Source organism: Tamandua tetradactyla, chromosome 11 (genome assembly GCF_023851605.1).
Source record: "Tamandua tetradactyla isolate mTamTet1 chromosome 11, mTamTet1.pri, whole genome shotgun sequence".
Taxonomy (NCBI): domain Eukaryota; kingdom Metazoa; phylum Chordata; class Mammalia; order Pilosa; family Myrmecophagidae; genus Tamandua; species Tamandua tetradactyla.
In genome coordinates this window covers 39,133,589-39,150,146 of record NC_135337.1, presented here as the reverse complement: position 1 = coordinate 39,150,146, position 16,558 = coordinate 39,133,589, and the positions used below count along the sequence as shown (strand labels likewise).

The 16,558-nt window shown below is 33.7% G+C and overlaps 1 protein-coding gene across 1 annotated transcript in view; it reads right to left on the bottom strand.

Annotated features, from left to right (window-relative positions):
* COL24A1 (collagen type XXIV alpha 1 chain) overlaps positions 1 to 16,558 on the bottom strand; it is a 427,584-nt gene that overhangs the window by 102,454 nt on the left and 308,572 nt on the right. The window contains exons 39-42 of the mRNA XM_077119355.1: positions 7,466 to 7,519; positions 5,690 to 5,797; positions 715 to 768; positions 403 to 456 (exon numbers count right to left, since the gene is read on the bottom strand). Coding sequence (XP_076975470.1) covers positions 403 to 456; positions 715 to 768; positions 5,690 to 5,797; positions 7,466 to 7,519 — 270 coding nt within the window. The remainder of the gene's footprint in view (positions 1 to 402; positions 457 to 714; positions 769 to 5,689; positions 5,798 to 7,465; positions 7,520 to 16,558) is intronic.

Sequence of the window (16,558 nt, the reverse complement as noted above, 5' to 3'; positions counted from 1 at the left end):
AAATTTTTGCAAGGGGTAAGAATTTTAATGATATTACAAAACAAGGGTACTATTATGGTTATTCCTAAGACATCAGAAAATTTTAATATAAATGTACTATAATCAATCATTTAATCTTGAGTCTCACAATTATTTTCAATAAATAACTGATTTTACTTTTTAGAATTTTACAGATTGCAAAGCACTTTTACATATATTATTTTGCTTAAATCTCAAAACAAGTATGTGGAATGTTTTAATCATTTATTTAAAAATTAACCACTAGCATCTTAAATTTCAGAATTCGCAATATTTCCCAAGTTGAAATGTGCTTCTTCCATTGTTTGAGAATATTTCCATGCATTCTTTAAGAACTCATGAATTCAATGTTTAATGTAGGATTAAAAAGGTATATAAACACACCTTTTCTCCTTTAGGTCCTGGCAACCCAGAAAATCCTGGTCGACCTTGATGGCCCTAGAGTAAAGAGCAAGTAAGTAGACATTCCCTATATCATTTGTACATGCACAATCTAACATCATCATGCCCTTGCCATTAGATATTGTCTTATTCTGAACTGAAAATAGGATTCATTCTATAGGGGATGATGGCTAAATATGTTAGAAAGATTTGTCAGGGAGATTTCATGTGAATTTGTATTTTGGGGATACTATTTCTAATATAAATATTTTGATGCAAATATACAGTTTCATTGTTTCATTTAGAAGTACTTACCCTATATCCTGGAATTCCTTTCTCTCCATCAGGTCCCATCAATCCTAAATGTCCCTATAAAATAAGTAAATAATAGCAAGAGAGAAAAATGTACACTTGATTAAATCAAACTTGAACTCCTCTTATTTCAGTTGTTCCCTTTAGATTTTTCATGGCTTGAAATTCTAAACTAGTCTGAAATGGGAAAACAAAAAATCCACTGGTCTCTAGAGAATTCTTGGAAATGTAGTTTATATCTGTCAAAGTTTGTGGTAGATGTGTGTCACTAAATATTAGAGAGTAAAGACTCATAGTTTTTTATGTTGCCACTATTAGATCAAGGAAAACTTCATATTCTGATAGTTTTAGATGCTTTGATGAATATAGTTAAAGCTGTTAAAACAGAAATGGCTGAAAAATTATATATAATAATTGCACTGTGATTACTGTTATTATCACTATTTTACAAGCAAGAAAACCACATAAATTAAGGGCTAATCAGTAAATGTCTCTAACCTACTGGAAAGATGGCTTGGATAATTGAAAAAAGCAAAAATAAAAATCCTAAAAATGTACTATATTTTTTATATTGCCAAAAAGTTTCCACATCAATTCTCCTACATGAGTCTCAAAACAAACAGAAGATAAGGAAATTAAGGTACAGAGTAAGTATGTGACTTGTGAAGTATCAGACTAACCAGGTATTAGAACTAAGTCTGTTGATCCTGCATGTAAAGTATTTCTCATTTGAACATCCTGCTTCACTATATCGGATGACTTTTTAAAGTCCCAGCTCTAAAAATGTCTTTCTTTCAATTATTAACCATACATTAGTAAATTATAGATGCCTCTAATTAAGATCACATTTCAATATGAAATGATAACTGTATGACATCAATTTTAAAAACATAATAATGATTTAGCCACTTCACATCTGAACAGACTAGAATGTAACTATTCAGTTCAGACTACTAATTAAAAAATCATAGGGCGGGCCATGGTGGCTCAGCAGGTAGAGTTTTCGCCTGCCATGCCAGAAACCTAGTACCTGCCCATGCAAAAAAACAAAAAACAAAAAACAAAAACATAAGAAAAGTTACCAAAGCTCTCTAAGAAACTAGTACATACTAGATTGAGATGGACGAATGACACATGTTTCTCCAGAACCATCTCCCAAAAATGACTGAAGAGAATGATATTTATGTGTTTCTAATAACAGCACTGGAAAACAAGTAAACATCATTAATGGAACAAAATTGTGTGACCTAAGACTGGAAAGCAGAGCTGAAAACAAAGAAGAATATTGTTGCAGATGTAGAAATGGTTTCAAGAGAGTTTCAAAACTTTGAAATCAATATAAATTAAAGCTTTAGGGTGGGTCAGGTAATGGATAAGAGCTGCTTCAATAAGATATAAAATATGTGATTCATAAAGAATGAGTTATGAATCTCAATATACATAAGAATATATCTTCAAAATATGTAACTCACATTCCCCCAAAAGCAGAGGATAAGTTCACAATGAGGGGGAGACCACAAAAACCACTCTCAGAAATCAAGGCATCAAAAAAAGAAAAACAAACGGGTGCAAGGTAATTCAGTGGTAGAATTATCGCCTGCCATGTGGAAGACATGGGTTCAATTCCCAGCCTGTGGACTACCCCAGCCCACCTTCCAAAATAAACTCAATAGATGGTGCTGCAATAATGGTGTATTCACATAGAAAAATAATGAAATGTGATCCTCACCATGTAGCATACAAAGAAAAAAAGTAGGAAAGTTAAAATGATTTGAATAACTCAGGTAACAGAATTATATAGAACTTTACACTTCTCAAAAAAGAACGTACAATTTTTTAACAATAGCTGAGTATGTATGTATGTATGTATGTATTAGGCTACAAGAAAATTTTAATAAAGTTTCCCAAAGCAGAAATCATATAGTCCACATTTGTTAAATACAATGCAACATAATTAGAATTTAGCAATAAACATCAAAAATAATCAAATTTTAAAAAGACCCTTTTAAATAACTTTGTTAAGGAGACAATAAATCTGAAATTGAAAATTATTTATGTGTATGAGAGTGAAAGCACTAACAAAAATATATACAATATAGCTAAAGCAGCAATCAAAGGAAAACAGGTAACATCGCATGCAGAAAGAAAATAAGAAAGAAAATTTGAAAAGTCAAAGACCTACTATTAATAAAAGACATTAGGCTCAGATTATTTTAAAGCAAGTTCCATCAAAATCTTTAAAGAGCAGATAATAGTTATGTTTCCAAACTGTTACAGAGCACAGAAAAATACGGTAAATTGATTAACTCACTTCGTAAGGCTTGCACAACTCCTGTACCCAAACCAATAAGGAGAGTACACATTTCAAAGAAGCAGCAACACAATAATATAGGGCATTTTTGCCTACAAATACAGATGTAAAACTCCTAGTATAAATTAACTAAGCTAAAATGCTTAAATAAAACAGAAAATAGACTACAGTAGCATTAAAAGAATAATACAATCATGACAAAGTAGGATTTATCCTAGGAATTCATGGTTGGTTCAAATTTTGAAAATCCAATTATGTATTTTCTTATATTAACAAAACAAAGGAGTGAGAGCATGGGATTATCTAAACAGATACAAAAGCATTTGATAAAATCTGACATCTATTCTTGATTAAAACTCTTACCTAAGAGCATAAAGAAAAAATTTTTTAATAGGAAAGGTATGCTTTAAAAAAAATGTCAACAACACTTGTCAATGAAACAAGAGAAGTTTCAATAAAGACAGGTACAAAAGAAGATTCCTCTATCATTACTTCTATTTAATGTAGTACCAAGTTTGATTTTGTAATGAGACAAGAAAATAAATAAGAGGAGGCAATAAGTTTATCTACCTAAAGAACCTAAGAGAATCATTTAAATTCAATAAAGTAGAAATAAGATCAAAATATTAAAATAGATTTTATACAGCAGCAATAATCAGTAAGAAAATGTAATAGAAAAGGATTATATTAACAATAAGAATAAAATCAATTTTAAAAAATGAAGAATAAACCTAAAAAGAAATATGCAAGACAAGAGATGAACGAAAAAATAAAATTTTATTGAAGGCTATAAAAGAAGATATAAGTAAATAAAACACACATTTCTTTGTAGAAGGATTTACTATCAATGGAATGTGATAAGTTGACTTCAATGTTCACATGAGGAGGAAATCATGGTAAAGTTGGCCTTTTTTGAAAAAAAATATTATGGAATATTTTCTCTAAATACTCAAAAGATATCAATCTAAAAAATGTTGTAAACCTCTAATAATTAAAATTGCTGGTATTGATCCAAGAGGCTAACAAATTGATAGGAGAAAATAGAAAGAATAGAAATTGAACACTGTTTATTTGAGAGTTTATTTTATGGCAAGGGTAGCATCTCAGAAAAGTGGGAAATAGATTGTTCAATAAGTGGTATTGAGATAAGTGGTTATCAATTAAAAAAAATAGCTCTCTTATATCTATCATATCCAAACAAAATAAAACAAAACTCCATATGACTTAAATCATTAAGGTAAAAGTAAAACAATAAAAGTAATAAAAAAGAATCTGGAAGAATATTTATATATATTTGATATGGGGAAGGCATTTCTAAGAAATAACTAATACTCAGAAACTGTAAAAAAAAAAAAAAGGTCTAACAAGTTTACCTGTGTAAAAGACAAATTAAAAGTTAAATGACAGAAAGGTAAAATATTTGTACTCTCTTTTGCAACAGATTTAACAAAAATGTATAAATATTTTTAAAGTATAAGGAGTTACTGCAAATAAATAAGAAAAGGACAACAACTGAATAGACAGTTGTGGATTATGAATAGGCAGCTTCCAGACAAAATAATACAAATTACTTAGTTGTAATAAAAGAAATTTAATAGATACAAAAGTGAGATACATTTTTTTTCATTTATTAGATGGGAAAACATCAAAAGGATTAATATCAAGTGTTGGTATTGGGAATGTAAACTTGGTGAAACTCCTTGGAAAGGTAGTTTAGGAATACGTGTCGAAATTTATAAATGAACATTCATTTATAAAGAAAATCCAAAATAGGGGACTACTTTGAAGGCAATATTTTTTAGAATATTCCTATATTTATTAAAAGATCAATCACATTACATAATATTTTTAAACACATAAGTCAAAGACAGAATTATTAGTAATTCAAATAAAAGAAAGTAAGAAAGGTCTAGAATAAAGAGATGACAGTAAGGAATGGTATACTAAAAATAAGCCTGATACAAACCTTCCCGAAACTACAGATGGACTAAGCGATGCTCAGCAACAGGCCCTGATGAAAAGTCTAGCACTTGTGATATTATGGAGATTAGGAAATATGCGTGCATTTTTAATAAGTTTATGAAACAGAAGACTAAACTGGAAAATCAAATCATTTTGCTTTTATTGCTTCAGAAATACCATGCTGCACTTGTTTCCAACATCATGCAAACTTCATGCAAAAGATTAAAGATAAAATTAGATTTTATAGAGATTTATTATAGCAGATTAGAAAAAATAAATCTCTAGATACACTACGTGGAGTCCCATGATATAAAGAAAACCCATTTTCAAGTAAGCAACTTCTAAAACAATTTGTTAACCATGACAACATAGTTTTATACAGAGATTAAATCCTGATTTTAAGTGCTAGCATATAAACTTTCCTACTTAGGTTAGGAGTTACAATCTGATTTTTTAAACCTCATTTCATATTTCATTTCCAATTTTAGCTTTTTTTCCCCATTCCTTTCTCACGTCCAGAAACCACTAAGCCATTTAGGTACTGTGGAATGCTTACAATTCACCACATCCCAAGGAGGTAGATTATTTTCAATAGAACTATTGCCTTCTCTGTAAAGTTAATCAAGGGATGAAGCTTTAAGGATATAAATACATTTCTTTTCCATCCGCAGTGACTAAGTTCTGGTAACAAATCAAAATACTAACCACAGAACCTCTAGTTCCTCTGGCACCCTTAGGACCACTTTCTCCGATTTGTCCAGGCGCACCTGGGCTTCCAACTTCTCCTGTGGGTCCCATTTGTCCCTTTTCACCCTGTGGATGTCATTAGTAAAAGAGAAAAGAAAGAAAGAACAAATTTATACTTAGACTAATTAACTATATCATATACCTGAATGATTCCAGAGGATATTCTATAAGCAAGATTCTGTTAGTAGTAATTTAACAATACTTATAGGCCACCATTGACAATAATAACATACTATCACCACCCAAATTATGTTAAAGATATAATCACACGTAATTTTGGAAAAAAAACATTAAAAAAATAATTCTGGCCAAACAAGCAGGGGATAGCTGGTGCTCAGGCTGAATTCCAAATAACCAAGCTTTTTATTTTGAATTTTGTTATTTATTTTTTGTCTCTATATAGACTTTCAATGCCACAAAGATCTATTTAATGCAAAAATCGTTTCCGTGTGCAGTTCTGTATATCCAGGGTTATTAATCACTAGCTTGGAATATGCCTTCAAAAATATACAACATTTTAATATCAGTTTACACTCCTTGAAAACTGGTTACTTTCTGTTTTCCATTAGACTGGCCACTTCCTAGCAATCATACAGCCATTCTTAAACAACATTAAGTGTTTGCATTTTCTCAAAGCGAAAACCAACCTGTTCTGTAATTGATATTGAAGTAGATCCAAAGAAAAACTAAACTGTGACCACAGTCAGTCATGGAATTTTTGGTATTTGCAGGACTGAAAAATTTTAAATACTTTTTTGTGATTTCCTTTGAACACCAAATAGACTTTAATTTCCCAGGGGTGCAGGTTGTTGTAAGGAGCTGTACTGTTCCACTTTAATTGTAATGCTGATTTTAGACATAACATTATGTATGATGAAAAGAAACTCCAATACTGGGGTTATTTTCATGGACAAAATGACAACTAAAATTTGTGTCATTCATATTTTCCCCCTTACATTGCCCAAAGATTTTGAGAAAGATGAACTAGATATATTGAGCAGAAGTGGTAGAATTAGATTTTGAGTAATCATATGGTATGATTTCAAGTTAATTATAATAAATATACTTAGGACTGTTATAGTCTCATGGGAAAACCATTTCAAAGTCTCATCAAATTTTAGTCAAATTACTGATCTCATACAAAGATGAATTTTTCATTATAATGTAATTTACAAAATTTTTTAGTGAAATATAAATTGAGCAAATAAGAAAATATTCTTAGTTTATGTAGTAATATATAAATTTTTTTAGTGAAATACAAATTGAGCAAATAAAAAATGGTTCTTAGTCAATACATGGGAAAGGTAAAATCAATCTTTAACTTTGTCAATTTAGAGAAACAAATCAATAGAGAATCCAGAGAGAATTCAAATCATATTCTTTTTTCCACCAATTATTTTAATAAATATGTCACTGAGTAGTACAAATGACATAATATTTTACTGTTTTCTCTTTTCTTGCTGTTAGGCTATAAGAAGAATTTTGGGCAAACAGGAAAAGAAGGAAAAGCAAGCATCTTGGATCATTTACAAAGTACAAAATTTGCCTTCAAATAAAAAGGTAAGTACTCCTAAAGGGAATTAAATATTAATTTATACAATTATGTCTTTTTTAGCCAAATTTAAAATTATTACTTTATAATCTAGTACAAATAAAAACATTATAGCATTCTATGTATCTCTGAGCATAACAGAAGAAAGAAAATCAGCACAGAAAATCATGGAAAAAAAATACCTTTTTCCCTGGCCGACCTCTTTGTCCTGGAATTCCCACAACCCCTTCAGGTCCCTGGATATGCAATATAAAAAAGGAGATAAACGTTTAAAGAAAAGACAAGATGGAGTGTCTGAATACTTACTATATCATAGTCACTAAATTGTGCACTTAGTAAAAATAATAGTTACTTTTCAGCAATTTATCTTTATATAATTATTTACAAAGAGGCCATAATGATTAGAGGCATAGTTATTACTAACTAGTGAAATTCACACATGCAAACTGGTCAATATAGACAAAATTAGACTGTTCTTTAGGAAGAACGTTTCTTGGTTTCAGCATACTCATCTTTAATTAGCAAGAAGTTAATTAAAATAAACTCAAATGCATCCATTTCAATTCTATGAGCTACTGTTAAACAAATAGGCTTAGAAAATATGTAATACATGGTCAAATCTATTAAGCAGAGAGGAGTAAATACACTCTGATCTTTGGAAAAGACAAGAGAAGGAAATAAAGGAAGAAAAAGAAGGTAGTCATATTAAACTAACATTATGTGTTCATTTCAATATGTACTTTGTTTAGCTGCAAGTAGATTAAGTGGTTTCAACTTATACTTTGCTCAGTAAAAAGCATTTAAAATATTTCAGAAAAAAAATAAAATATTTTAAATGTGAATTTGCAGATTGCCAACAGTTAGGCTAAAATGACAGCTATAGTAAGTCAGCTTGCAAATTCAAAAATGGCTAATAATTAATCACAGCAATTCTTGCGTTAGTTGGAAATGAAAATGGAAATTTCAAATTTGTGTCCCAAAGCCTGACGAACTGCAAAAGTGATGTAGACAAGAAATAAATTGTGGTTTACCACTGTGCTATGTAGGATCTCGATAAACATTTGTTGAACGAATAAACAGAGACCTAAGGAAATGACTCATGCCCTAGGCTCCCGAGTAAATGCTCTTCTAGTCTCTGAAAATTGTTGGATTTAGAAGCAAAAGTAGCTAAGTTCTATTTCTGTAGTTCTAGCTGCATCCAGAGGTTGAAATGATAGTTGCACTATACTGAGCACTTACGTGTCCTTAATGAGGATTTTTCAAAAGCAGCTGATAACTTTCGTAGAGGTTAAGGATGAGAGCTTTTAAAAGTCAGACTGAGCCAGTTTCATATTCTGGCTCTGGCACCGAATAGACAAACGATCAGAAGCAGGCTAAGGTTATTTAACTTCTAAAAGCCTAGGTTTCCTTTTTTTTTTTTTTTTTGCTTGGGTAGGCCCCAGGAATCAAACCAGGATCTCCAGCATGGCAGGAGAGAACTCTGCCTGCTGAGCCACCACGGCCCCCTAGGTTTCCTTTTATATAAAATGAGTAGAATAACATCTCTCCAAAGAGATATTAAGTTTAAATGAGATAATGCATGCCCAGCTTAGAAAAGACTAGGCTTGTAAGAGCTCAATAAATATTAGCTCTAATTAATTTCTTTTTCTTTTAAAATGTATTAAGCAATATTTAAAATATATAAAAAGATATTAAAAGGTTCAGTGACTGGGAATATGCACCCCCTTAAAAACAGAATCATATATATATATATATATGTAAAATTGAAGCCCCACATATACACATATGCCTTTCCAAAGACATCATTCTCCTTCCCCACTCAGATGCAACCATTATTCTCGATGTGTCATTCTCATGCATTTTTTTTTGTATTTTTAGTTTATTTGTATGCATCTCCAAGCACTATATGGTTATTCTACATTTTTTAAAACTTAAATAAAGAATATTATACTTCATTCTTTTTCTTCTTTTAATATACATATTATTTTGAAACTTTTTTTTGGACATAACACTTTGCTTTAAATGTATTCAGTGTGGCTTTAATATATATATATATATATATATATATATATATATATATATATATATATATATTTACTGCCACAGGATTCTATTTTATTACAAAACCACAGATTATTTCACTATTTTCTGATTGATAGACTTTTCAATGGTTTCCTTTTTTATTTTTCTGTTACAGACAGTGCTGCAATAAACATCCTTGAGTATGCCTCTCTGTGCTCAAGTTGAGTTTTTTTAGGGAATATACCATGGAACCCTGGGTTGAATTGCTGGATTGTAGGATATATGCATCTTATTTAATATCCAAGATAATGCCAAATTGTTCTCCATAAAGTAGGTGGGTCAAGTTATTTTCCCACAGCAATGTTTAAGAGCTACAATTGCTCCATATCTTCTGTTACACTTACTATGCAATTAGAGTTAAAATTTGTTTTTTCTGATTCACTTTGCATATCCTTGACTATTATGGAGGAATGAATATATACTCTATATGAGTTAATGGACACTGATGTGTGAATATCTGATCTCTATATTCTGCCCATTATTCTCATGGGCTGTCCTTTTCTTACTGTGCTAAACATAAGAGTTCTTATATGTATTCCTGATACTTGTGTTCTGTTGCTTTCATGCATCACAAATCTCTTCTCTGAGATCGTGGCTCTTTTCACCTTGTTCATTTTAACTTTTGATTAACACAAGCTGGCAATTTTAATGTAGTCAAACTCACGATTATTTTTCTTCTTTTTGTTTTGTTTCTTGTAGTGTAGCATTTAGGAGATCCTTAATGCTTCACACCCTATTCCCCCAACATGAGGTCATAAAAAATTCTCTTAAAGGTTTCCCTAGAGTTTTAAAGTTTTGATTTTAACAATTAGGTATTTAATCTAATTGGAATTTAACTATTATGTGTGTGTGTGTGTGTGCATGGTGAGGGAGAGCTTTTTTCCATTTGGTTAATGAATTGTACCAGTATCATTAATAGAATGGTTTATCTTTTCCCTATACATCTGCTATACATAATCAATTTAGCAAAAGAGTTTGAAAATATACTTAGATCTGACTCTTAAGTTACCTTCAGTTTCCATTGATCTATTTGTCTATCTGTGTACCACAATGACACTGACTTAATTACTCAAGTTTCAAAAATAAAGATACCAGGTAGAGCAAGTTGTCCCCTTTTTCCCTCCCCAAAACAGGTTCTTTCAAACTATCTTGACTATTGGCCCTTTGATTTTCCACATCAATTTAAAAATCAGTTTTCATCAATCAAGTTCTAGAAAAAAAATTCTGTAGGGAATTCTGACTGAAATTGTACTGAATTTATAGACTAATTTCTTGGAGAAGTGACAATTTTATGATATCGAATCTTCTTATCTATTATTATAAAATATCTATTATTTATTTAGGTCTTCTGCAATAAACTTTTATATTTTTTCAATGAGTTTTTGAAAATATCTTGTTACATCTATTTCTAGGATATTTATTTTGTAGCTGATGATACTGTAACTTGTGTTTTATTTAAAAATAAGTTTTCTCACTGCTTGTTGCTAGTAAAGAATGGAATCTGTTTTTGTATTTCAGTTTTATACTCAGCATCTAGCTAAACTCTTATTAAGTGAACATTTTGTAGATTATTTCTCTTGTTTTATTGTATTTGCTGGGACTTCGAATAAATGTTAAGTAGAAGAGCTAAAAATACTTGTAACCTTTGCTCATTTTTTTGGTGTTTTACTGTTCAGTTTGACAGTTGTAGGTTTTTAGTAGCTACCCTTAATGAATGGAGATTAAATTTTACTAAATACTTTTTATTTCATCAATTGAGATAATATCTTTTATATCTATTCCTGCTTTTATTTGTAAATATGTGATTTGCATTTATAATTGTTAAAATGTTAAATGTTAAAACTTTGTTCTAAGACTGGTATAAGAGGGAATTCATAAACCCTTGTATTATATTAGCACTGCATAAATGCACTGAATTCAATATTCATGTATAAGATGACAGTACTGCCTGGTGATGATATTTGCCCACAACAATTCAGGTTAGACATCATGGTATATGTTTATAAAAAATTGTGGAAAGCTTCCGGTTGACCAAGATGGCTGTATAAAATGCTCCAGGGTGTCACTCCCCCACAGCATCTTTGAACAACTAGCAAAAACTGAGGCAGATATCTTACCCCAAACTCCAGAAAACAGTTAAAGAGTTCCAGTAACTGGGCAAGGGCTGAATCAAGAAAACGCAGCTTTCAAAGTGGTAGAAGATCAAAGAGCCCCTCCCCTTATTCTTTTCCTGACATGGTGCAAAGCCGGGTTTCACTCCCATTGTGGGCCCCTGGCTCTGTTCTGGAAGGAGGAGAATAACCCTTATGGGCACACTGTCCAGATAGTAGGTTTGTACAAATCTATTGAGTGGGAGTTTGAAAGACTGAACTGCAAAACTTACCTAGGGCTTGTACCCACCCCCATCCCCTCCACCCCCCAAGAACTTGCCCTAGAAGCATCTTGCCCACAGCTAAAGCATAAGACAATTGAATGAAAGCAGTCTGGGGCAAAGGATTACTTGTTTTAAGTCAAACAACAGAGTATCAGGGAGGAAGAGAAAATCAGTTTCATAGGGAGTAGAGGCAGCATTCAACCTCTTGTGAAGGAGGGAACTCCTAAAGCCAAGAGCAAGCACAAACTCAGGAAAACATGCAGCTTCAGAAAAGGGAGAGAATCATGCAAATTTGCCTTGGGCTAATCTTCTTGGAAGGAGGGCTAAACTGCAAGGCAGCAGTCAATGTAGAGCTAATTAGCAATGAGTGTGAAAGGTGTTTTTTGTATTGCTTTGTTGGTTTCTGTTAGTTTTTGGCATTCAGGGAACTCTCCATCATATCACAGCTGGATACAAATTAAAGTGACAGTTGAGGGACTATATCCTTGAATTGACACTTTAAAGTTTTAAAAGTGTACAGTGTGCGATAGAGCTTCTCCTGTGCTTCATGCTCGTCTGCGGAGTCACGGAGCTTCCGGAGAAGATGGCGGCTTAGTAAGAGGCGCGAGTCTTAGTTCCTCCTCAAGAATAGCTACTAGAGAAGTAGAAACGATACAGAACAGCTCCCGGAGCCACAACAGAGACCAAGAAGACAGCGTACCCCATTCTGGAATGGCTACCTGGCTGGGAGAACCCGCTCCGGTGAGATGGCTGAGGGGCGCAGGCTTCCCCGGGTCGGCGCGGCAGGCAGCCGGAGTCCCTCCCTCCCTCCTTCCCAGGCCGGCTGGGAGAACTGGACAGGTGGTCCCCTCAAGTCGCGGCGGCTGGCGCCCCCCCGCCACGCGCGGAACCCCAGACCAGCTGGGAGAATTGGATCGGAGATCTCCAAGTCGCGGAGAACGGTGACCGGGGTCCCTTCCAAACATGTGGCTTCCCAGTCCGGCTGGGAACGGTGGATAGACACTTCCCCAAGCCGCGGCGGCTGGCGCCCCCCCGCCACGCTTGGCGCCCCGGGCCGGCTGGGAAATTTCGACAGGCGCTCTCCCAAGCCGTGGAGGCCAGCAACCCTTCCCGCGCGCGGATCCCCTGGCCGGCTGGGAGATTCGGATTGGCACTCCCCCAAGCCGACTCGGCTGGCAACCCCCGCCCCCTACAGTGAGAGTTTTCCAAACTTAAAGAGGCCACAGCATCTTTTACTGGTGGGACCCACAGACAGATGAGCGCCACGAGCGCCACCTACTGGGCAGGATAAGAAAAACAGAGACCAGAGATTTCACAGAAAAATCTTTCAACCTGCGGGGTCTTATACCCAGGGAAATCTGATTAAATGCCCAGATGCCAGCAGAAGATAATGGATCATGCTCAGAAAATTGAAAATATGGCCCAATCAAAGGAACACACCAATAGTTCAAATGAGATACAGGAGCTGAGACAACTAATGCTGAATATACGAACAGAAATGGAAAACCTCTTCAAAAACCAAATCGATAAATTGAGGGAAGACACGAAGAAGACATGGGCTGAACAAAAAGAAGAAATAGAAAAACTGAAAAACAAATCACAGAACTTATGGGAGTGAAGGACAAAGTAGAAAAGCTGGAAAAAACAATGGATACCTACAAAGGTAGATTTAAAGAGACAGAAGCTAGGATTAGTGAATTGGAGGATGAAACATCTGAATTCCAAAAAGAAACAGAAACTATAGGGAAAAGAATGGAAAAATTTGAACAGGGGATCAGGGAACTGAATGACAATATGAAGCACACAAATATACGTGTTGTGGGAGTCCCAGAAGGAGAAGAGAAGGGAAAAGGAGGAGAAAAACTAATGGAAGAAATTATCACTGAAAATTTCCCAACTCTTATGAAAGACCTAAAATTACAGATCCAAGAAGTGCAGCGCACCCCAAAGAGAATAGACCCAAATACGCGTTTACCAAGACACTTACTAGTTAGAATGTGAGAGGACAAAGAGAAAGAGAGGATCTTGACAGCAGCAAGAGAAAAACAATCCATCACATACAAGGGAAACCCAATAACACTATGTGTAGATTTCTCAGCAGAAACCATGGAAGCTAGAAGACAGTGGGTTGATATATTTAAATTACTAAAAGAGAAAAACTGCCAACCAAGACTCCTATATCCAGCAAAATTGTCCTTCAAAAATGAGGGAGAAATTAAAACATTCTCAGACAAAAAGTCACTGAGAGAATTTGTGACCAAGAGACCAGCTCTGCAAGAAATACTAAAGGGAGCACTAGAGTCAGATACGAAAAGACAGAAGAGAGAGGTATGGAGAAGAGTGTAGAAAGAAGGAAAATCAGATATGATGTACATAATACAAAAGGCAAAATGGTAGGGGAAAGTATTATCCAAACAGTAATAACACTAAATATTAAAGGACTGAATTCCCCAATCAAAAGACATAGACTGGCAGAATGGATTAAAAAACAGGATCCTTCTATGTGCTGTCTACAGGAAACACATCTTAGACCCAAAGATAAACATAGGTTGAAAGTGAAAGGTTGGGAAAAGATATTTCATGCAAATAACAACCAGAAAAGAGCAGGAGTGGCTATACTAATATCCAACAAATTAGACTTCAAATGTAAAACAGTTAAAAGAGACAAAGAAGGACACTATCTACTAATAAAAGGAACAATTAAACAAGAAGACATAACAATCATAAATATTTACGCACTGAACCAGAATGCCCCAAAATACGAGGAATACACTGCAAACACTGAAAAGGGAAATAGACACATATACCATAATAGTTGGAGACTTCAATTCACCACTCTCATCAATGGACAGAACATCTAGACAGAGGATCAATAAAGAAATAGAGAATCTGAATATTACTATAAATGAGCTAGACTTAACAGACATTTATAGGACATTACATCCCACAACAGCAGGATACACCTTTTTCTCAAGTGCTCATGGATCATTCTCAAAGATAGACCATATGCTGGGTCACAAAGCAAGTCTTAACAAATTTAAAAAGATTGAAATCATACACAACACTTTCTCGGATCATAAAGGAATGAAGTTGGAAATCAATAATAGACGGAGTGCCAGAAAATTCACAAATACGTGGAGGCTCAACAACACACTTTTAAACAACGAGTGGGTCAAAGAAGAAATTGCAAGAGAAATTAGTAAATACCTCGAGGCGAATGAAAACGAAAACACAACATATCAAAATCTATGGGACGCAGCAAAGGCAGTGCTAAGAGGGAAATTTATTGCCCTAAATGCCTATATCAGAAAAGAAGAAAAGGCAAAAATGCAGGAATTAACTGTCCACTTGGAAGAACTGGAGAAAGAACAGCAAACTAACCCCAAAGCCAGCAAAAGTAAAGAAATAACAAAGATTAGAGCAGAAATAAATAAATTGAAAACATGAAAACAATAGAGAAAATCAAGAAGACCAGAAATTGGTTCTATGAGTAAATCAATAAGATTGATGGGCCCTTAGCAAGATTGACAAAAAGAAGAAGAGAGAGGATGCAAATAAATAAGATCAGAAATGGAAGAGGAGACATAACCACTGACCTCACAGAAATAAAAGAGGTAATAACAGGATACTATGAACAACTTTACGCTAATAAATAAAACAATTTAGATGAAATGGACGGGTTCCTGGAGAGATATGAACAACCAACTTTGACTCAAGAAGAAATAGATGACCTCAACAAACCAATCACAAGTAAAGAAATTGAATCAGTCATTCAAAAGCTTCCTAAAAGAAAAGTCCAGGATCAGACGGCTTCACATATGAATTTTATCAAACATTCCAGAAAAAATTAGTACCAACTCTCCTCAAACTCCTCAAAAAAATCGAAGTGGAGGGAAAGCTACCTAATTCATTCTATGAAGCCAACATCACCCTCATACCAAAACCAGGCAAAGATATTACAAAAAAAGAAAACTACAGACCAATCTCTCTAATGAATATAGATGCAAAAATCCTCAATAAAATTCTAGCAAATCGAATCCAACAACACATTAAAAGAATTATACATCATGACCAAGTAGGATTCATCCCAGGTATGCAAGGATGGTTCAACATAAGAAAATCAATTAATGTAATAAACCATATCAACAAATCAAAGCAGAAAAATCACATGATCATCTCAATTGATGCAGAGAAGGCATTTGACAAGATTCAACATCCTTTCCTGTTGAAAACACTTCAAAAGATAGGAATGCAAGGGAACTTCCTTAAAATGATAGAGGGAATATATGAAAAACCCACAGCTAATATCATCCTCAATGGGGAAAAATTGAAAACTTTCCCCCTAAGATCAGGAACAAGACAAGGATGTCCACTATCACCACTATTATTCAACATCGTGTTGGAGGTTCTAGCCAGAGCAATTAGACAAGAAAAAGAAATACAAGGCATCAAAATTGGAAAGGAAGAAGTAAAACTATCACTGTTTGCAGACGATATGATACTATACGTCGAAAACCTGGAAAAATCCACAACAAAACTACTAGAGCTAATAAATGAGTACAGCAAAGTAGCAGGTTACAAGATCAACATTCAAAAATCTGTAGCATTTCTATACACTAGTAATGAACAAGCTGAGGGGGAAATAAAGAAACGAATCCCATTTACAATTGTAACTAAAAGAATAAAATATCTAGGAATAAATTTAACTAATGAGACAAAAAACCTATACAAAGAAAACTACAAAAAACTGTTAAAAGAAATCACAGAAGACCTAAATAGATGGAAGGGCATACCGTGTTCATGGATTGGAAGACTAAAT